This window comes from Vanellus vanellus, assembly GCF_965231255.1.
Source record: "Vanellus vanellus genome assembly, chromosome: 14".
Classification (NCBI taxonomy): domain Eukaryota; kingdom Metazoa; phylum Chordata; class Aves; order Charadriiformes; family Charadriidae; genus Vanellus; species Vanellus vanellus.
This window is the reverse complement of record NC_138919.1, coordinates 1,910,138-1,930,499: the sequence shown is the minus strand read 5'-3', so window position 1 is coordinate 1,930,499 and position 20,362 is coordinate 1,910,138. Positions and strand designations below refer to the sequence as shown.

Below are 20,362 nucleotides of genomic sequence, written 5' to 3'. Positions count from 1 at the left end.
CCCACCACTGCCTTTTCCCCAGTCCCTATTACAGACTTGCAAAGGCTCCGGTAAAGCTTTTTGCACCACGTGTGTTTATTCCCTGCTGATCCCCATGACTCCATGCGTTTCCTTTCCACATCACCAATCTTTATGTGAAGGTGGCTCTTGCTTCTCTGGTGATGGGCTTTGCATGAGAACCTTGATCAAGTAGGACAGGCTCTCTGTCAATCCCTCTGTATTGGTGCTGCAGCCAGAAAAAAAAACCCAGCCTTGCTGGATTGCTGCTCCCCAGGAACTCATTCCAGGATTAGCAGGAGGCAGAAGAACCCCTGGCAGAGAGGAACTTTCCTTCAGAGGGTGCCCTCCTGCTTCTACAGCACCAGTTGGCATCGCTTTGAGCCAGTGAGCTGCCATTTGTGGGAGGAAGTTCAGTGGTTCTGGTTCTGAAAGTTGGCAAGCGTTTTCCCAAAGTAACTCCAATAGGACCCAGCTGCCCCAGGGAGCCACCAGCAGGACCTACAGTAACAGGTCCATTCTCACCAAAGAGCCAGTGGGGAGCAGGATGTTGAAAGTCAGGACAAGCTGTAAAAAATACATGGCTCCTTCAACAACTCGCCTGAAAGGCAGTGCAGGACAGCCTCGGCAAGCGGCTGTCTCTGCATCGGAGTCGATCCCGTGCTGGTCAGGGACAGCTCGTTAACACTTTCACATCCAGCCCCTGTTCGAACCATTCCCCAGCTCTCTTAGGAGACAGTCACCTTTCCAGCCAGAGGGATAGAAAGCTGGGGCAGCTAAAAGAGGAAAGGAGAGCCAAGAGGCTGAAGAAAGCATCTGTAACAGGACATTTATTGATGTACAGGTTTCTGTTCTGCAACCAGAATCAGCTGCTTTTCCCTAGCCGGGCTCCCAGCAACGCTGCCGTGCCAGCAGCAGCTCAGCCACTGCTGAGTCCTGGCAGATAAAACAAGGAGGCTGAGCGACACGGCCACGGTGCCTCTGCGTGCTCAGGTCCAGGACAAGGTCGGGGTCAGTGGATACCACGAAGAGAGAGATGCGGCGGGATAAGTCTGGCCCAACGTGGCGGTCTTTCCCACCGACGTCTGATTTCACTGGGATGTCACTCAGCAAAAGTCATTTTTCATCTTCAGTGCTGCATTCTTCGTAGGCCTTTGAGCACACAAAAGAAGGAAGCAAGCAGTTAGCAGAGATGCTCTAAGAGAAGACTCCAGTCTCCCCTGCAAGGCTCCATCCCATCGTTAACAGTAAGGATCCATGACTGAGCCTTCATCTAAACATACCAGGATCTGGGGATAAAAACCCAGAAGAAACAAGATCAATGACTTGGCAAACACACCTCACGCACACTCAGAGTTGTGTGCTGCCCCTCCAGCATACAAGGAGAGAGCCGTAAAGCCAATTTTTCTGAAGTAGCTACGCTGGGGACACAGATCAAAGCTCCAGGGGAAGACAAACGAGAGCAGAGCATTGACTACGTGACACTCTTAAAAAGTTCTGTCACAGTTCCTGATCTAATGGAAAGAGTTTGTGATTAATGCTCAGAAGAACAAGCACTTGCTGTTAAAAATGTGTCTTCATGAATTGGCTCAGCTGCTGTCATCTTGGGAGCTTGAGACGGTTTTGTATATATTTATTTCCTTTTTAATTTTATTATTAACATTTCATTAAAGTAGTTTAGTTCCTTCTAAACTCCTAAGTCTCTTTTCCCCTCTTCTGCCTCTCTCTTTGAAGAGGGGTAGGGGGGAGCATCTGTTGGTCCCATCTGGGGTCCCCCATGTGCCCAGTAGTCGATTTGGCCTAAACCACGACACTCACGAAACAGCAGAAAGCTAAGGGGAGTGGGGAGAGGGAGCATTTAGTGAGCTACATCAGCTCCCTGAAGGGTCAGACAACAGAAGAGCAAGGAAAGCACAGGGTATGCCACTGGTGACAGCAAGCGCTAGGAGAGCTCAGGTGTCCCCTGGCCATCCCTCACAGTCGTAGGGGTGACACAGGTTTTCTGCTTGAGGGTGACATAGTGCTGCCAGACTGTAGCAGCAGCCACCTGGGACATCACACATTTCAAACTAAAACAAGCAAAGCTGACAGACGGACCACGTCCGACAAGCGCAACGGGATGCATCCAACAGACCCTCAGCTGCACTGGCTGGGGTGGGCAACCAAATGTATCACCAAGTAAAAATGCAAACACGCTTTGAGGGGGTCCTGTGAGACGAGACGGCAGGGAGAGGCCCAGGAGGGCTAAAAGGAGGGTCAGTAACTATTGCTGAAACAAAAAGCTATGGTTCAAGTCACACACCCATCTGGAGACAAGCCTTGCCTCTCTGGAGAGCCGATTTCATACTCAGGGCTTGTTTGCTGCATCAACAAAGACCTTTAAGCGAGGAAGCACGGTGGTACCCCTCCATGCCTTCATCCTATAGGCTTTTCGCAGGACACAAAGGGGTTTGAGGGCTTACCTGTAACAGGAGGCTTGGGGAGGCATGTGCTTCTGCTATAGCTGCTGCTGGTGCAGGGCTGACAGTTAAACTGCTGGAGTTGTCTCTTCCACACCTGCCAGAGCCCTGTGCTGTCCTTCTCCACTTGCATCCCGCTGGCCCAGGTCCCAGCAGCGCAGAAAGGCAACTCCTGCGACTCCAGCTGCCTCCTGCAGAAAGACAGACTGCTGAGAGCAAGACCTGGGGCCAGTGCGCGCACTAAGCACAGGCCTGCAGACCCCAGATTCTGCAGCCTTCCCCTAGCGTTAAGCAGTGGGCTTCCTTCTAAAACCTCTTTCTGCCCAGGACTAATATTTTTTTTTCCTCATGATTTTCTTTCCTTCCCTGGAAAGCTCCAGAACACCTTGGTGAAAAGGTTTTCCTAAGGCCATCATTTTTGCTCCTTTCCTAGTGCTGGATCACCACTACATTCACCATAAGAACAGAGGATTTTCATCAGCACAGACTGAAAATGATCTTGAGACGCATCTAGTCCGGGCCCTTACACTGACAGCATCAAGGACAGGCTGGCAGCCACAGATAAATAGAATCATAGAATGGTTCAAGTTGGAAGGAACCTTAAAGATCATCCAGTTCATCCATCCTGCCCTCGGCAGGGACACCTCCCACCAGCCCAGGTTGCTCCAAGCCCCATCCAACCTGGCCTTGAACACCTTCAGGGATGGGGCAGCCACAGCTGCTCTGGGCAACCTGCGCCAGGGGCTCGCCACCCTCACAGTGAAAAATTTCTTCCTAATATCTAACCTAAATCTCCCCTCTTCCAGTTTAAAACCATTACCCCTCGTCCTATCACTCCCCTCCCTGATCAGGAGTCCCTCCCCAGCTCTCCTGGAGCCCCTTTAGGCACTCACAGGGGCTCTAAGGTCTCCCCGGAGCCTTCTCTTCTCCAGGCTGAACCCCCCCAACTCTCCCAGCCTGTCCTCCCAGCAGAGGGGCTCCAGCCCTCCCAGCATCTCCGTGGCCTCCCCTGGCCCCACTCCAACAGCTCCATGTCCTTTCTTGTGCTGAGGACTCCAGAGCTGGACGCAGTGCTCCAGGTGGGGTTTCCCCAGAGTGGAACAGAGGGGCAGAATCCCCTCCCTCGCCCTGCTGGCCGCGCTGCTGGGGATGGATCCTGTTCCCAGGATGTTCCTGTAACTTCCACTCAGGATTCCCAAAGCTCTGGGCTTGGGATGTGACCAAGTCCAGTGACATGACTCACTTGTATGGGTGTTTTGCTATGGCCTTTGTCAGCGCAGAGACATGCTGGCCGAATTCCTGCCATGCGTCTAGGAACAGCACTTCGATGTTACCCCACAGCTGCAGCACCACCAGCGACTGGAGGAGGTGAAACATGTAACACACCGACCAACGGGACAAAGACAGGCTTGGGTGGGCCAGCTGTGAGCCCGAGGCCATCACCCTCCTCGATCCTCAGCCAGTAGCGCTGGTGTCAGCCCCGGCCACCAAAGGCACCCAGCGAGAGCAGCAAGGAGAACACAACGGTAGGACACGTCCCTCAGCAGGTGAAGCTGGGCTGGGGCTGGAAGGGGAGGGAGGCTGGGCTGCCTGCATTAGCTCTGTTTACACAGAGCCGCAGTAAAGCCTGCTCATCCTTCTTAGCTCCCAGTAAGCCATCGAGTCACAACCCCCTCCGGGGCATACTCAGGCAGGGCAGGAATTTAGTTCAAGGGATATCAAGCAAGGGTTTAGATGGTATTTGACCTAGTTTGTGACTGCTGTGGCATCACAAAGAGCATTGCTGATCTGCTTGTGGGACACAGGCTCTGCAAGGCAGAGAGCCGAGCGAGAACCTCAGAGGCTGCTGTAAATGCACGCACAAAGTACACCCTCAAGACTGCCAAAGCCAAGTCCTGGTCCCCTCGAACATGGACTTTGTGATTCACAGCCACCACGCTGGCACCAAGCATCAGCAGCTCAGCCCCAAACGTGTCACCCCTGCAGACATGTTGATCTCCACCCGCCATAAGCTTCCCCAGCACCGCTGCTTGCCCGGAACGTACCGCCTGCAGGCATCCAGCCCAAGGATGGCCAGGCTGTAGGTTTTGGTGGAGGAGCCCTCCAGACCAGCTAAAGACAACACTTGGTTGAGGTCAGGCTGCCTCGCTGACGGGGAATTGACAAAACTCTGAAGGAAGACAAATCACACCCAAGTCTGTAGCAGCCCTCCTCTCCGAAAGAGCTCCGGCAGGACAGTGGGGGGCTTTCCAAGGTGCACCTCACTGGTGGGAACAGGCAGGAGCCAGCCTCAGGCTGCAGCCGAGAGCATTGCCTTTGGGCACGCACCACATGCCACATCTGCCAGTGTCCCGCTGCTTCTTCTGGCTCTAACACTCGCAAGGCTACATCAATACTACGCTGGTGAACCACCACGACTGAACTGAAAGATAAACTTCCTCCCCAAAACAGAAGATCACTGAAGGTGCAAAAACACCCTGGTGAGGAAGGCACTGACAACTGTGGAAGTTGCTAACTAAGACGAAAGGACACAAAATAACTTTGCCTGCGCTGCACACTGTTAGATGACAACGTTATCTGCACCTACGTTATCTGTAGTCTATTATACGACCACAGTATCTGCAATGTTTTATTAAGCAACAGCAGAAATAAGAGTTCTGCCTCTGCCTGAAATTCCTGTAGTGGGGGTGAGCACGAGAACAGCCTACCTCAGCCACGCAGATACCATTTTACACAGAACCTTCCAAAACCAAACTGAAATGGGAAGTGTGTTCGGTCCCAGAAGGTGCCTGCCTTTTCAGGTTCCCAGTGAGGGGCTACAAGAAGCAATCACTGGGCTTAAAACATTCACCCAAGTGTCTGAGCCAGGATCTTTGAGGAGACCTGTGGAGAAGGCCAGAACAATCCTGAGGTGAGAAAAAGAGGTATTTCATCAGCATTAATAAATGACAACAAAAATGCAAGTGCAAAATGAGAATTCTGCAAGCGTGGGAAGTCTGCCTTCCCGCAGCGCGTGCGCTTGCTGGGTGGATCGCTAACTGAGTTATTAACTTCATCGTTGCCCATCTCTGCAGGCACCTATAAAATGGTCTTTCTTCAGTCCAGCCAAGCACCTGGACAGTGCACAGGCAATTTGCCACAATGACTCTCAAAATCAGCTCGCACATTCTAGGTTATTAAAGGCAAACTTCAGTGTCGGCTCGCCTATTCCCTCAAGATCTAATTTTATTAAATTTGTAGAAACTTAGTTATTTTTGAAATCTCCCTCTCTGTAAAAGACTGAAATTAGCCAACAGGCTGAACAATTAGTCGCTAGGAAGCTGGCTTCCACCACCCGTGCACACCTCCTTCCACGCTCACTTCAGCCCTGTTCCCATCACTCCTGTGCACGCTGCTACTCCAGCAGCGGGAGCGGAGTGGCATCCCAGGTGGATGTCACCAGGGAGGCCACCGAGAACGCGCTCTTTATCAGTGGCTCTGCACTCACTGTCAACTGTAGCTACCGTGAGTCGACACCATCCATCAGGCACTTTCCTTCCAGCTGTCTGTAACCTCAAACCACATGTTTGGACTGTTTTCTTTGACAGATACCTGCTGTAGACTGAATTTATGTGAGATGTTTCAACAAAATAGCACAACTATTTCTGAGAATGCAAGGGGAGGGTTAAGAACACGCTACTTGTCCACGTTAAAAATATCAACACCTTGTTTTACGAGGGAGCTTTGCCAATGGGACTGCCCGGCCCAGCCCCAAGCTGCTCCCCGGGGCAGGAGGGACCTTAGGGTGCAGGGCTGGGTGCTGCAGGCGTGGAGCAGGCAGCGCTGCCTGCGCTCCCTCTGCCGGCACCGGGGAAGAGGAGGGGAAAAGCCTCTGGCTGGCGCAGTGAGACCAGGGGTGGAGAGGAGAGCTGGGAAGGCAGGAGCAGGGTTCAGACCTCGGCAGGAACGAGGGCAGAAGAAAGAGATGAGCAAGAACTAAACTGCTTAGCACCAGGGCAGAGGGCAACGTGAAACCCAGGGACAGGGAGAAACTCTGCAGACTCGGTGGGTGCTGATATAATCACCGCAGTGGAGTTTTTAAAGTGAAAAATCACACGGCATTTTCTCTTGGCGGGCTGTGTGTTCCACCCGCCCGCTTCACCAGGCTGACCCAGCTCAAACAGGATCGCTCACCCAGAGAAAGGCTGTAAAAATACATTTCAGGGACCTCCACCACCTCCCGCGCACCAGCTCTACCCACGACTTCACACCAAATTCCACAACACAACAGTATTTATCCCACAAAGACTTTTCTACTGGCAGAATAATAAGCACAACAACAGGGCTGTGTTAGCGCAAATAGGGACAATCTTCCTTGGGTAAAGCCATGCTATGAGCCCCCAAAATACAACCCCTAATTATTTTATTGGTGCAAACGTGGTAATAAGTTACTCAAAACCGTGTTGGATAAAGCAGCTGGATCCCTGCCATCCAGAGAACCAACAGAACCTGCCCAAGATCTGCATGGAGGAGAGCGAGCAGACCAACAAGTCTCTAAACGGAACATTTAAGGATACAAACCACGTATTCTTAAAAAAACATGTTTAGTTAAACAAATCTTGCTGCTAGCAATTAGCAGTGGAGTGAACTCTTACCATAAGGATAATGTAATTAGCAAAAAGTGGTGTATGACAGATGCTAATGAACAGAACGATTCCAGATATAATGCTTACGGCTCTAATTGCATGTGCGCGGTGATGAGCTGCAGCTCGGATTCAAGCCACTGGGGACTAGGATGCAGCATCACACTTGTCACACTTGTCACACCAGCCACTCTGCCCCTGCCAGGGAAACCCACCCAGCAACGCGGGGCTGCCCAGGCAAGCTGCAGGGTGAGGAACGGGCCGGCAGCCCCGCTCCCCCCAGGACAGGTGATCAGAAACACGCTCTGGGCGGTCAGATGTGTCAGGGGATCAGCAGAAGCACTTGCATGTGCTGGTAAAGAGCCAGGATCCCCAGGACACACTGGCGGCCAGTGCCACAGAATAAGCCACCTCATTTTCTGCCAGTGAAGCTCTGCCTATGGGTCCTGATGCCCTGAAGGTCCTCCCTGACCAGGCAGAGCAGCTCTGGAAGCAGACCCAGCCCTCTGTGAGGCACCTGCACAATGTATTTCAAGCGCTGGTATTTCCAGAGGCTTATCTTGGAGCTGAACCAAGAAGCGAGTTCCAGACAGCAGGTAACACTGCCGACCCATGCAGGCAGTGGAGATCGGGACTACAGGTCTTCTTATCTCTTCATGTCGACCCTCAAGGATGTGAGTGAATTAACAGCCAGGAGCTCGCTGCCCCACAACTAAATCAGAAACATGGGCTCTATAAAGACAGGCTCCCGGAGCCCTCTGGGGATGAAGCGCTGCCCTTCTGCTTCAGCAACAAGGCCCAGAGAAGTTAAAAAGACCGTTTTCCAGAGGTGCCAGCCTGGGCCTGCCAGCCCCAGAGCTGGAGGGGTTGGTCCTCATGGGAAAGTAACGGAAGATCGGCGAGGAGGATTGCAAAACCACTCAAGTGACTTGCAGCTGGGGTGCTGGAAAACACATATATCACACTAATCGTTGTTTAGTCTTATGTGCTTGACAAGCAGAACATCCGTGCTTTGATAACACAGGCTGTGGTGGACTCGGAGCCACTTTATCGAACACGCCTGAGATTCCTGCCCTGATGGTGGAGAAGATCAAAGCGCAGTGGACAACTACGCCTGCTTGGACCCCTGACGTACCGTCGAGAACAGCGGGTTCGGACGCTCTCTCTCAGAATCCCAGACTGGTCAGGGTTGGAAGGGCCCTCTGGAACTCCCCCAGTGCCACCCCCCGCCAGAGCAGGGGCACCTCCAGCAGTGGCACAGGACACGTCCAGGCGGGTTTGGAATGGCTCCAGAGTGGGAGACTCTCGCTAACAAGGACTCTCCCTGGCAATGACGGAGCTCTGCAGTGCCCGAGTTCCCGCCTGCTGATTTGGGCATCTCCTGGCTCGCGATGTACCAAGAATAAACTTACTGTTTGCATTTCATCCGTGGTTTTGCAGTTGTTCCTGTGTCGGCTCACACAGACCTCTCTCCATGATGCTCAGGAACGAGGTGGACATCACAGCAGCGGCCCACCACAGCAGTCACGACAGCAACGACAGAGACAACGAAGCCAAAAAAGCCTAATAAACGCCCAGAGGGCTGTGTGGGCGCCAGGCCGACGGCCCGGGAGCGGCCCGGGCTCAGAGGGGACCGGGCAGGCCCCGGGTGGGTGTTCCCCCCCCCTCCCTCCCTCCGGGGGCCGCCTCAGCGGGTTCGGCCTCCCCAGGGGCTCTCCGCCGCCTCGGCCGGCCGCCCGGGCACGCCGCGGGAGGGGAGCCGGTCGCCGCCGCCATAGCGCGGCCGCGGGGCTCAGGCTGGAAGACGGGGCCCGGGGCCCGGCGGGCGGGAGGCGTCAGGCCCCGCTTGTTGCCATGGGAACGGAGGCAGCGCCTCCCTCTAAACGGCCCCGCCGGCTCCCCGCGTCCCGGCACGATCGTTCCGAGGGGGGCGGGAGTGCGGCCCCTTTGAGAACGGCGCCGCCATGATCTGCCTGGTGCTGGGCCTCTTCGCCGGCCTCTTCCAGAGCGGTACGGGCCGGGCCGGACCCCGCTCCCCCTCTGCCCCCCGGGCCGGGCCCCCGCTGCCCCCAGGCCGGGCCCCCGTTCCCTCTCTGTCCCCCGACCTCCCCCTGTGCCCCCACGGCTGAGGGGCCCGGGTTGGCCTCCCTCCACACACACCTCCCCACCTCACTCCTCTGCCTTCTCCTTGCAGCCTTCAGCGGGGCCAGCGAGCGCACCTTCGTGGCCATCAAACCGGACGGGGTCCAGCGGCACCTGGTCGGGGAGATCATCCGGCGGTTCGAGAGGAAGGGCCTGCAGCTGGTGGGGCTGAAGCTCCTGCAGGTGAGCGGGGCGGAGGGGAGGGGGGTCCCCTGGTACCGAGGGGCACAGGCTGGAGCGAGGCCCCGGCTCTGCTGGTGCACGCCGGGGGGGGGTTCCTGCCCGCCTCCCGGCTTGTACAGCCTGCTGTCGTCATTCGGGCTGCAAATCCTTCCAGCTCGCAGAGGTGTGGGCACCCAGGTGCCTAAACTGCTTCTGGAGGGGCGATTCCTGCTGCGGGGAACGTGGCAGCGCTTCGCTGCGTCCATGCTCCAGGGCTCTCCTACATGGCTGTTGTAAACTCGCTGGTGTTGCTCCTCGCACCTAGAAACTTCTCCCCTCCGTGGAGGCCTCTATAAAGACGTGCTCCTGGAGCCCTCTGGGGCTGAAGCGCTGCCCTTCTGCTTGGGCAACAAAGCCCAGAGAAGTTAATAGCCCGTTTTCCAGAGCTGCCAGCCTGCGCCCATCAGCCCTGGAGTTGGAGAGGTTGGTCCTCCCTCCATGATGCTCAGGCCTCAGCAAAGTAAAGCTGTTTCACTCCTGGAAGCGAGTATCTGCGTGGGAGCTTAATTGTAACAGGCACTCTCCAGCTTTAACTCCATCTCTCAGGTGTAGACCTTGCTCAAATCGCATCCCCCTGCTCGCAGCAGACTAAGCTTTGTGCTCTTTGTGCTCAGGCCTTGGAGGACCTGCTGAAAGAGCACTACATCGCCCTTCGTGACCGTCCCTTCTACAGCCGGCTGGTGAAATACATGAGCTCTGGGCCTGTGGTGGCCATGGTGAGTGCTGGTCAGGTTCTCCTGAACCCAGGAACAGAAAGTAAGTGCAAAGTATAAGAGGCATTGGCTTGTGGTGCTTTAGAGGGCCTCTCGAAGCTGTACTGAACTGCAGGGATGTTTTGTGTGGTAAATCAATCACAGACAATTCTGCTTATTTTCCAAAATCAACTTTTGAAGACTATTTACAGAGAGACCCTTTCCTGTCTCTCACCCGGGTGGATCAGGTGGGGAATTTAGAGGCCAATAGGACCTCATGGGGGAGTTGTGGAAGCTGATTCTTGTTTTGCTGTCATGTAGGTCTGGCAGGGCCTGGATGTGGTCAAGACAGTGCGCACAATGATTGGGGAGACTGACCCAGCCGAATCCAGGCCTGGCACCATCCGAGGAGACTTCTGCGTTGAAGTCAGCAAGTGAGAGCTTTGGCTTTTTGTTCCCTCGAGTATTTCTCTGCATCCTGTCCAGGCATTCCTGGGCAAGGCCTGCCGGACCCACAGGAGTCTACGTCTGCAGAGCAGAGCTTCTCCCTTCTGTGCTCAGATCAGAACTGCCTCCCTCTGACAGCTTGCAGAGCAGCCCCGGCAGGAGGTGCTGACCTCTGCCTCCTAGAGCTGGCTTTGCCAGAAGGGAAGAGCCTGGCTTTGTGTCTTTCCTACCTCCTGAGGCCTTCTCTGTTGAAAGCAGGTGGGGTTTGCTTGTCTTTTGCTCTGGGGAATCAGGACTGTCAGGCTGTGAAGAGGAAGAGAGCCCTCTCAGCCCTTTCCTGGGGGAGCAGGGCACCTGGAGAGCTGCTGTAGCTCCACCATGCATCTGAGTCTGTAACAAAAGCCAAGTGGGAGCTATACACGCGCTGGGGCTCTTCACCGGTGAAGATCCACCAGCTGTGACCTCAGGTAGCTGCAGCTTGGCTTGTGGTAGACGCAGCTTTTATCAAACCCTCCTGGATTAGGTTTCTGTTCCGTGGTGTCTGATACCAACCTGCTTCAATGGACCTACTTTGACAGAAGGAAGGGGGGACTCTGGAGGCAAAACTTGAATTATTAACATAAAACCAAGGCAAGCCCCAGGTAAACAGCCACTTGTAGCTCTTCTGGTAGCAAACAAATATTCCTCATCGTAGGAGTGCTGGGAACTGGCAGCTCCTGCATGTCCATGACCTAAGCCATGTTCAGTGTAACCATGAACAGCCCCTGAGCTGGAAGGAGCGGGGCTGTGAGGTGGGAAAGAATATTGTAGGAACTCACTGGCTCAGTCGGTTTAATTGAACTGGTCAAGGTGAATGTTTCCAAAGTGCAGCTTTCTTCTCCCACCTTTCTCTGCTTAGTGCCAGCTGATCCCGTTCTTCCCCACAGGAATGTGATCCATGGCAGCGACTCGGTTGAGAGTGCCCGGCAGGAGATCTCCCTCTGGTTCCGCCCGGAGGAGCTGACTTGCTGGGAGGACACGGCTGAACACTGGATCTACGCGTGAGAAGAGCAGCCCGAGGGAAGTACGTCTTCCTGACTGGGCACGGGACGTTTCCGTCCGTTTCATTGCAGCCGCTTTGGCTGACTCTGGATCCTGCTGCGGCGTCGTGTGCTGTGGGGGTTTTTGTTCTGGGGGGGGGTGGAGGGGTCCTGGGAGCTGGTCTCTACGTAACTCTGTGGTTCAGCTCCCTGCAACAGTAGCTGTTTCTTTCTTTTTATCTCTCTGCTATAGTAAGTAGTTGGTATTGTTGCTCTGTTTGCTGCGGCGTCTTAAATCCCAAGTAGCTCAAGGTGATTTATTGAAGTGAAAACTGGGCTCTGTGCCCGTTCCTGCGTGTTCTCAGACCTGCCTGGCACAGGAGTACACGTGCTCCTCGCCACTGGGACGAGCGCTCTGGTCACTACAAGATGATGCGGTTGATATAATTTACCTGCATTTCTGTAAGGTTTTTCACCAAAGGCTTTTAAAGAATTATGCTGCTATGGGATAAGGGGGAAAGTTTTCCCGTGGGGTAAGAGCTTATTCCAAGATAAAGAATGAAGGACAGAACAAAGTGCTCGCTCTGCTTTGCTGGGAGTACTGTGTGCCAGGGCTGGTACAAGTTCACCCGACTTCAAAAGTGATTAGCGAGTCCACAGAAGGACAGTTCACCAAATGCTGTTAAACGCACAGGTTTCTCTGGCTCTGGGTGCTGGCAGCAGGGAAGCGGCGTCTGCGGGTCTGCTCTGGTTCTCTGTGGGTCTCTGGTACTGGCTGCATGGCCCCTGGCCTGACCCAGCATGGTTGGTCTCGCTCCGTGTCAACTGACACAGCAGCCCTGTGCAGACCACAAGAATCGAAGGGGGAGAGCGAGGTGGGGACGGATTTGTGTAGATTTGGGTCTCGGGAAGGGCCAGGAGGGCTACTTAGTCCTCTGTCGTGCACAGTGCAGGCTGTGGAGTCCTGGCATTGATTGAGCTCTGGGAGGTCCTGAGATCTTCCTTGTCTGAGGTTGGAGCTTCCCTGCTGGGAGGGTTTCTGGAACAGTTGGACACCACCGTGAACCTGCTGTAAGCTCTCCGCCTGGAACATCAAACTCCTCCAAACTGTGTTGTGCCTGAGCTCCCTGCGCAGCCTTGCTAGAGCGTAAGGGCAGGGAGAGCGAGGTTGCACCCTGCTGTGGAACGGGGCATAGTGAAACCCAGGGAACAAGGCCCCCCAGGGCTTTCCTAGTGTAGGACGAGGCGTTTTGCCCTAAAAGCTGGTCTCTCTCTGGATCCCCAGCTTCGTAGCTGCTGGGGCTGAAGGGCAGTTCTTTCTGGGCTGGCCCTGAGGGTGGTGGGGCTGAGCAGTGACACAGGGATGAGTGCCGAGGGGACGGAGGCTCTCCCTCTGGTGACGGGGCTTTCTTCAGCTGCCCCACTGCTGCAGCCAGAGCTCCTCCTGCCTTCAGAACCTTCTCCAGGCGGCTGTTTACAGCTCTAAATACGTGACGGATTGTTTGTCCTCATAAATCATCCAGTTGCTTTTTTAAACAATAAACTCTGCCATACCACCATCTCTGCCACTGGTTGTTTTCCCCAGGGACCAGGAGGGCAGGGGGGTGGCTGACACCTGGGTGGCTTTATGGTGTGCTGAGGGAGACGCGGCCAAGCCCGCCGCGCCGCCGCCCTCTTGTCCCCCGGCGCTGCGCGAGGCCCGCCGCAAGTGTGAGGGCGGCGGAGAAGGGCAGCGGCGATAGGTCCGCCCTCGTCACGTGGGTCCGGGTCGGCGTCCTGTGGCGCAGGGCGCGCGCCTTTGTGACATCGCCCAGCTTCGGCGCGAGGGCAGCGGCCCCTCAGTCAGTCAGTCAGTCAGTCAGTCGTCGTCGTTGTCGTCGGCGGCGGTGAGTGCGGGGCGGTCCGGCCCGGCCCGGCCCGGCCCCCGCCCGGCCCGCGCTCCTGCCGCGGCACCGGGACCTCGGTCCCCCCTCAGCCCCGCAGCCCACTCCCCCTCAGCGCGTCCGGCTCGGTCTCTCCTCAGCACCAGGGCCCCGGTCCCCCCCCTCAGCCCTGTGACCCGCTCCCCCTCAGTCCCCCCCCGGGTGTGGGGGACTGGGTGGCTCTTCTATAGACAGGGAGAGCCCAGCGTTTCTGCTCAGGGCTGCTGGGCTGTGTCCCAGCAAGTCTGATGGAGTGGTTTGCTTTTCTTGACAGTGGTGCGGGGTGAAGACAGAGACCTGGGGGCGGGCAGAAATGAAAGCGTGGGGGGCTGCCAACGTTGGAGGGAATTCTGGTTCGAGGATTGACTTCTTTCTTTCTCTTTAGTGATTGCAGCGAGCGCTAGTAGCATGAACCTTTGTTATTTCCCACGAAAACTTCAGAATCAAGCCACTTGTTCTACTATCAATGTCCTCGGTTAACCAGCTGGTGAAATCCATACCTGCCGCTGGGGCAGACTGCTAAGGCTTGGCCATAGCCATGACTGAGCCCCACAGGGTTTCGTTCACCACCCTCCACGGTCCACCGAGCAGCAGTTCCTTCAGAAGTTCTTGGGGAGATGATGGAGAGCAGCCCCAGGACTCCAAACCAGCTGCAAAAACTGTTCGAATCGCAGTCACTCTCTTCAAGCCAGATAACAAACATTGTCCAGAATTTTTCTACCCAGATCTTCTGGAGAGTTGTCAAGGGAGCGTAACAGGTGGTTCTTCAGATGACAAGGTAAGTGTTCTGGTGGCCTGAAAGGAACTTGCGTTGTCTCTGAAGATTTCAAAGGCTTTTTTGGTATTGCTGTTTTAAGGCTGTGTTGCAAGGTGGCTGTGTTTTAGCTGTGAGGTGTCGAGAGGTGGAAGGAGGGTGGCGAGGTGTTCTGCAGGCGGGAGAACTGACATCCAGGCAGGGGTTGTCGTTGTCAGGCCACACTGTCACACCCCTTTGCCTTGGCTGGAATTTCACGTCAGAAAGGCGATGTGTTGGTGGCAGAGTGTGGGAGGTAATGCTCGTTTGGTTCTGAACTGCTCGATCTAAAGTGATTTCTGGTACCTGGCTTGCTAGCAGCTGTGAGCTTCTCTTTTCCAAAGAGCCTCAAAAGGAGGGATGCTTCTGCGGTATGTGGCTGTATCTTTTTGGGGACGCTGCTCTCCTGCACGTGACTATTTCCACCTGAGTGCTTGACATCACTGCTTGCGTGGTGGACACGGTGCTTCCAGGTGTTGCCTGACGCTTGTGTTTGCCTGTTGAAAGGCATTTCTGAGGATACAACGGCACGCAGACTTCTGTGACATCTAAACTTTGTATTATGGTTGTTTTTCTATGAAAAGAAAGTTGATTGAATTCCCCTCATTTTTACCGTTGTGCTTAGCAGTCAGTTCATGGTTCATGCTGCTTTCTTTTGGTGTTGTTTTGAGAGTTGGGAGAAGCAGACAGGTACAGAACTAGCCGAGAAAGCACCCAAAGCCTGGAGGCACTCTCAGAATACTGTACTAAAGCTTAAAGTGTCTGAGCTTCTGCCTGGATGTTGTAGTCCTGATGGGTTTAATGCATGAGTTTTTGGTGGCAGTGTGACAGGATCGATACTGAAGTTTTTGTCTCTCTTATTTCTACAGAATAAAGACCCTGCTGATGCCTTTAATGATGGTGAAAAGGAAAGGAAAGAAGCGGAGGCTTTTGCTAGAACGTTTGGAGAAAAACATGTATGTTTTTCTTCTTTTTATTGTGTTATCCCTTGGAATGGGCAATGCTGCACAGCTGTCAACCACTTAAGACTGGTTTGGTTCTGCTGCTGCTAGGAGCAAAAAAGATCCCGTTCTCTTTTCTGTACTGCAGCCAACGTTGTGTCCTGCACCAGGGCCATCCCTGTGGTAACTGGAAAAGAAAGGTGAACTCACTGTCAATCTTTTATTGCTCAGGGTGGCAACAGACATAGGAAGGACCGTATTCAGGACTTGATTGATATGGGGTATGGATACGACGAATCTGACTCCTTCATTGATAATTCTGAAGCGGTGAGTTCTGGGGCAGGGGGTGAGAGTGGTTGAAGGCAGCTGCCTGGAGGGCTGAGCTGGCACCTGGGGAGAACCCGAAGTGGGTGTGAGCCAGGAGCGTGCCGGGGCTGGGGAACGAGAGCTCCTGGGGCAACCGCATGGCGGGCGAATGTCAGCAGGCGAGTCGGCAGCCCCTCAGATGCCCTGCTCTTGAGGGAGCACGAGTGCCACCCCATTCGCCAAGCCGCTCAGCTACAGAATAAGGTAAGAAAGCTCACCGTGCCAAGAGATTGTTCTCTGTTACTTCCAGTACGATGAGCTTGTTCCGGCTTCTCTTACTACGAAGTATGGAGGGTTTTACATCAACTCAGGAACACTGCAATTCCGGCAAGCGTCTGAATCTGAAGATGACTATGTTAAAGAGAAGAAGAAGAACTCTCCCAAGGTGAGGAAGCCGGCTTTCTCGATAATTTCCCCTGCTGGAGCTGGGAGGGTTTGCTGCATGAAGTGTGTCAGTATTCGAAGTAGAGATTTGTGAGTTTGATTCTGACTTGGATTTTACCCCCTGCAGACATGGAAGTCACTGGATGGAGGTGAAAAAGTGAAAAAGAAGAAGAAGAAGAAGAAGGCAGATGATTCTTACGACAAGGAAAAGACGTCCAAGTTTCCGATAGCTAGGTAAGGACGGGGAGGTAACGCTTGCTGCTCGACACCTTGCAGCCCCGAGGGAGGCGGAGGCGGTGGCTGACCCTTTGCTCTCACTCTTTGGCCATGCCAGTGATAACGACCCACTTGAGGCCATGGGCTCATTAACTGACCTGCATCTGTGGCGGCTCTTGGGTGAATCCCCAGAAGGGGGTCCCTTTCCTGATACGGAGAATGGGAGAGATGCTCTTCGGATGGGCTTGGAGCAGGATTTGAAGCAACTGCCATCCCTCCCCGAAGGCATTCCAGCCCCTTTGGAGAACGGCATCCAAGAACTGGCCCAGGTAAGTCGCTTTTTTGAGTGCCTGGATGTCAGGTAGTGTCCAAGTCCTCGGCCTTGGTATCGCCTGAATGTAACAGTCGGTATCGCAGCTCTCATGGTGTCTCCTCTGCCTCACTTGGCAAATTGTGGACGTGATGCAAGAGGTAATTTCCTAAGTCAATTTGAGAAGAATGAAGTTAAGATATGGACTAATGAGGCTGAAGGAGGAATTCCACCTTGATCGTTGTAATGTGCTGTGATGGTCAGGAGAGCATGTGTGAAGTGGCGTGCAGTGTTGTGTGTGTGTGAAATAAGTGGGTGCATCTGGAAAGCATTATGTGTTGTACATCGTGAGAAGGCGTGAAAAGCTGTGTAGATGGGGCCTGAGGATTTGTTAGAACTGTTTCCCATGTCATACGCTGGCAGCTGCCTTCCTTGAGGCATGGGTGCTCTTTGGCATGTCCCGCACTGGAGCTGCATCCCTGGGCATTTGGGTTCTTTACCTCTCTTTAACATCTCAGAGTTGGGGTACCGTTTAGGGCGTGGAACCTATTACTTTGTAGGAGGGTGATCCCCTGTCTTTTCAGCAGTAGCTCGTCGTGCAGGTGGAGTGCTGTGGGACTGCCCCATCTTCTGCAGAATGTTGTGAGGCGCTTTGGGACGCGCTGCTCTGGAGAAGCGGGAGAGCACTGGGTGCTGGTCAGGGATCCCTCTCCTGGCACGTCAGAGATGTGCGCTTTCAGGCTCGCTGTGGGGCTTCTGTGGTGTGAGGGCTGTCGCCATCAGCCTGTCGCCAAGTGCTGAGATGTCTTGTTTCTGCGACCAGTGTTGTTTGTAAGCTTGGCATTTAAGTCATAAAGCGTGTACTTAGCCCTCTGCGGTGGTGTGTGTTCTGCCGTGTTTTCCTAATGCCGAAGCGATGCGGCTGAAAGGGGAAGGACAGGAGCACTTGTCATCCCTTCACCTTCATTGATGGGACCGTCTCTCGTGTAAAAGCTGGGTGCACTGTGAATTGTTGGAGATGGTGTGTACCAGAACCGTGGTGATGGCTGTATGGGGTTTGTGTTACAGCGTGCAGTGGGGAGGAAGCTTTTCTGCAGTTGTTGGGAGAGGGCCCAAAGTGTCTCTGGGGCTACAGGTTCATTTTTGTGATAAGAAGACGCTTTGATTCTGACTTCGGTATTACCATTTGCAGAAGCGGGAGTTGGAGGATGGAGGTGAAAAACTGAAAAAGAAGAAGAAGGAAGATGATTCTAACAACAAGGAAAAGAAATCCAAGAAGTCCAAGTTTTGGACACCTGGGTAAGGACGGGGAGGGAACGTTTGCTGCTCGACACCATGCTCCAGGGTTACAGATGGTATTTGTTATGCTGCAGTAGTACCCGTTGCAGTGGGGGTGGCTTGAGCGCGTGCTGCATAAACCCCAAGAGGTAAACCCCACGTTGCTTCCAAAGGGGGAGGTAAAAAGGCGGCTGAGGGGAGGAGCAGAGAGGGGCAGAGCTGGCTGAAATGTTGGTGTTTTGTGGAGCTGTGTAGAGGCACTGACGTTGGGAAGAGGTATTGAAGAGGCTGAAGAGAAGGCTAACGACTCCTGGGACAAGTCTGGGGGAGGAAAGGCGGGCAGGAAGGGCATGAACTCGGCGCTGTACGAGTGTCGGGCAGGCAGGGTGGAAGAGGGTAGAAGGCCATGGGTGGCCTGGCTGTGAAATTTCTTGTACTCCTGCCCAAAGTAATTCTTGTGTGAGCGCTCAGCCTGTTTTTATAGCTTCTCTCCTTTTGGTCTGTAAACCCGAGTGGTTATTCTTCTTGTTGTGGGTCTGCTTGTGCTCTTGGTCTGTCCTTGCTTTGGTGTGCCTGGTGGGTCTGTTTCCAGGTCAGTATCTGTTGCGTGTGTCTCTTTTGCTATGGTTTCCTTCCAGTTTTTTCCTTCTTCCTGTATCTGTCCTTCTGGATTTCCTTTTTCCTGCTTGGGTAACACCAACACCAAAGCACGCCTGAGCTGGTTCCATGCATGCAGGATTCCTTCTTAGTGATCAAGGAAAAGGCATTTGCTCTCCTGGTTGTAATAGGCAAAAAGCAGCCGGGTGCTGCCACGCGAACTCTGTCTTGCTTCAGTTCCTCTGCACTCGCTGTTTGTGTGTTTCCCAGTCTCCCTTGCTGGAATAATGCAGGTAGCTAAATGAGAGCGTAGGTCGGTGGAGGCGGTTTAAGTTCCGTCGTCTCTCTGCAGTGAGGAAGGACAGCCGTCTGTTCTCCCAGCTGAACGAGCAGCGGGACACTGAGACCTTAATAGGCCGTAGGCTATTTTACCTGGTTTAACTGGTTAAGGGGGGCTGAGAGTTTCCAGGGGACTGGTGCAGGTGGCTGAAGTGAACTGGGGTGAAGGTATCCCCCTCTCTTGCCCTTCATCTTGCATTCGCTTCAGTTCCCTTTCCTTATTTTACTTTGTTCACAGCTTTACGGCGTTAAATGCAAGTAAGGAGAAGAAGAAGAAGAAATACTCTGGAGCTCTTAGTGTGAAGGAGATGCTGAAGAAGTTTCAGAAGGAGAAGGATGCTCAGAAGAAAAAAGATGAAGAGCAGAAAGTGGAGAGTCTGTCAGTGACAGAACCTGCATCCCCGAGGGAGGCGGAGGCGGTCGCTGAGCCTTTGCTCTCGGTCTTTGGCCATGCCAGTGATAACGACCCACTTCAGGCAGTGACAGCCATGGGCTCTTTAACTGACCTGGAACAGGGGCGTCTGCTGGGTGAATCCCCAGAAGCGGGTCCCTTTCCTGATGTGGACGAACTGAGCGATGCTTTTGGGAGGATGAGCTTGGAGGAGGATTTGAAGCAACCACTATCCCTCCCCGAAGGCATTCCAGCCCCTTTGGAGAACAGCATCCAAGAACTGGCTCAGGTAAGTCGCTTTTTTGAGTGCCCGGATGTCAGGTAGTGTCCAAGTCCTCGGCCTTGGTATCGCCTGAATGTAACAGTCGGTATCGCACCTGTGTGGACGTGATGCAAGAGGTAATTTCCAAAGTCAATTTGAGAAGAATGAAGTTAAGATATGGACTAATGAGGCTGAAGGAGGAATTCCACCTTGATCGTTGTAATGTGCTGTGATGGTCAGGAGAGCATCTGTGAAGTGGCGTGCAGTGTTGTGTGTGTGAAATAAGTGGGTGCATCTGGAAAGCATTACATGTTGTACAACATGAGAAGGCGTGAAAAGCCATGTAGATGGGGCCTGAGGATTTGTTAGAACTGTTTCCCATGTCATACGCTGGCAGCTGCCTTCCTTGAGGCATGGGTGCTATTTGGCATGTCCCGCACTGGAGTTGCATCCCTGGGCATTTGGGTTCTTTACCTCTCTTTAACATCTCAGAGTTGGGGTACCGTTTAGGGCGTGGAACCTATTACTTTGTAGGAGGGTGATCCCTCATCTTTTCAGCAGTAGCTCGTCGTGCAGGTGGAGTGCTGTGGTACTGCCCCATCTTCTGCAGAATGTTGTGAGGCGCTTTGGGACGCGCTGCTCTGGAGAAGCGGGAGAGCACTGGGTGCTGGTCAGGGATCCCTCTCCTGGCACATCAGAGACGCGCGCTTTCAGGCTCGCTGTGGGGCTTCTGTGGTGTGAGGGCTGTCGCCGTCAGCCTGTCGCCAAGTGCTGAGATGTCTTGTTTCTGCGACCAGTGTTGTTTGTAAGCTTGGCACTTAAGTCGTAAAGCGTGTACTTAGCCCTCTGCGGTGGTGTGTGTTCTGCCGTGTTTTCCTAATGCCGAAGCAATGCGGCTGAAAGGGGAAGGACAGGAGCACTTGTCATCCCTTCACCTTCATTGATGGGACCGTCTCTCGTGTA

At 54.0% G+C, this 20,362-nt stretch overlaps 3 protein-coding genes and 1 long non-coding RNA gene across 4 annotated transcripts in view; 3 read left to right on the top strand and 1 right to left on the bottom strand.

The window, feature by feature from the left end:
• Window positions 1-822: 822 nt before the first annotated feature.
• On the bottom strand, window positions 823-8,736 carry LOC309677955. The gene is made up of 3 exons (XR_014269723.1): window positions 8,491-8,736; window positions 2,460-2,647; window positions 823-1,149 (listed from the first exon to the last, which is right to left on the bottom strand). It is a non-coding gene; the product is annotated as an uncharacterized lncRNA (long non-coding RNA).
• A 288-nt stretch (window positions 8,737-9,024) lies between these two features.
• LOC309677952 (nucleoside diphosphate kinase 3-like) lies at window positions 9,025-11,722 on the top strand. Its single transcript, XM_082490862.1, has 5 exons — window positions 9,025-9,088; window positions 9,273-9,403; window positions 10,057-10,158; window positions 10,456-10,568; window positions 11,508-11,722. The coding sequence occupies exons 1-5, from the start codon at window positions 9,043-9,045 to the stop codon at window positions 11,623-11,625; spliced, it is 510 nt and encodes a 169-aa protein (XP_082346988.1). The 5' UTR covers window positions 9,025-9,042; the 3' UTR covers window positions 11,626-11,722.
• Window positions 11,723-14,060: 2,338 nt separating this feature from the next.
• Window positions 14,061-16,244, top strand: LOC309677818 (ubinuclein-1-like; the record flags this gene model as incomplete). The annotated part of the gene is made up of 5 exons (XM_082490714.1): window positions 14,061-14,300; window positions 15,185-15,271; window positions 15,488-15,583; window positions 15,873-16,007; window positions 16,134-16,244. The coding sequence occupies 5 exons, from the start codon at window positions 14,061-14,063 to the stop codon at window positions 16,242-16,244; spliced, it is 669 nt and encodes a 222-aa protein (XP_082346840.1).
• Window positions 16,245-16,448: 204 nt separating this feature from the next.
• Window positions 16,449-20,362, top strand: part of LOC309677817 (uncharacterized protein) — a gene marked incomplete at its 3' end in the record, with an annotated part of 27,364 nt that continues 23,450 nt past the window's right edge. Inside the window, exons 1-3 of the mRNA XM_082490713.1 lie at window positions 16,449-16,551; window positions 17,725-17,831; window positions 18,985-19,426. Coding sequence (XP_082346839.1) covers window positions 16,462-16,551; window positions 17,725-17,831; window positions 18,985-19,426 — 639 coding nt within the window. The 5' untranslated portion in view covers window positions 16,449-16,461. The remainder of the gene's footprint in view (window positions 16,552-17,724; window positions 17,832-18,984; window positions 19,427-20,362) is intronic.

What these genes read in the sequence shown, in the direction of transcription:
- LOC309677952 (XM_082490862.1), top strand. Translation starts at nt 9,043, where the DNA reads ATGATCTGCCTGGTGCTGGGCCTCTTCGCCGGCCTCTTCCAGAGCG. An exon ending in CGCCGGCCTCTTCCAGAGCG is followed by an intron (nt 9,089 to 9,272) that starts GTACGGGCCGGG and finishes TTCTCCTTGCAG; the next exon opens with CCTTCAGCGGGGCCAGCGAG. An exon ending in CTGGGCCTGTGGTGGCCATG is followed by an intron (nt 10,159 to 10,455) that starts GTGAGTGCTGGT and finishes GCTGTCATGTAG; the next exon opens with GTCTGGCAGGGCCTGGATGT.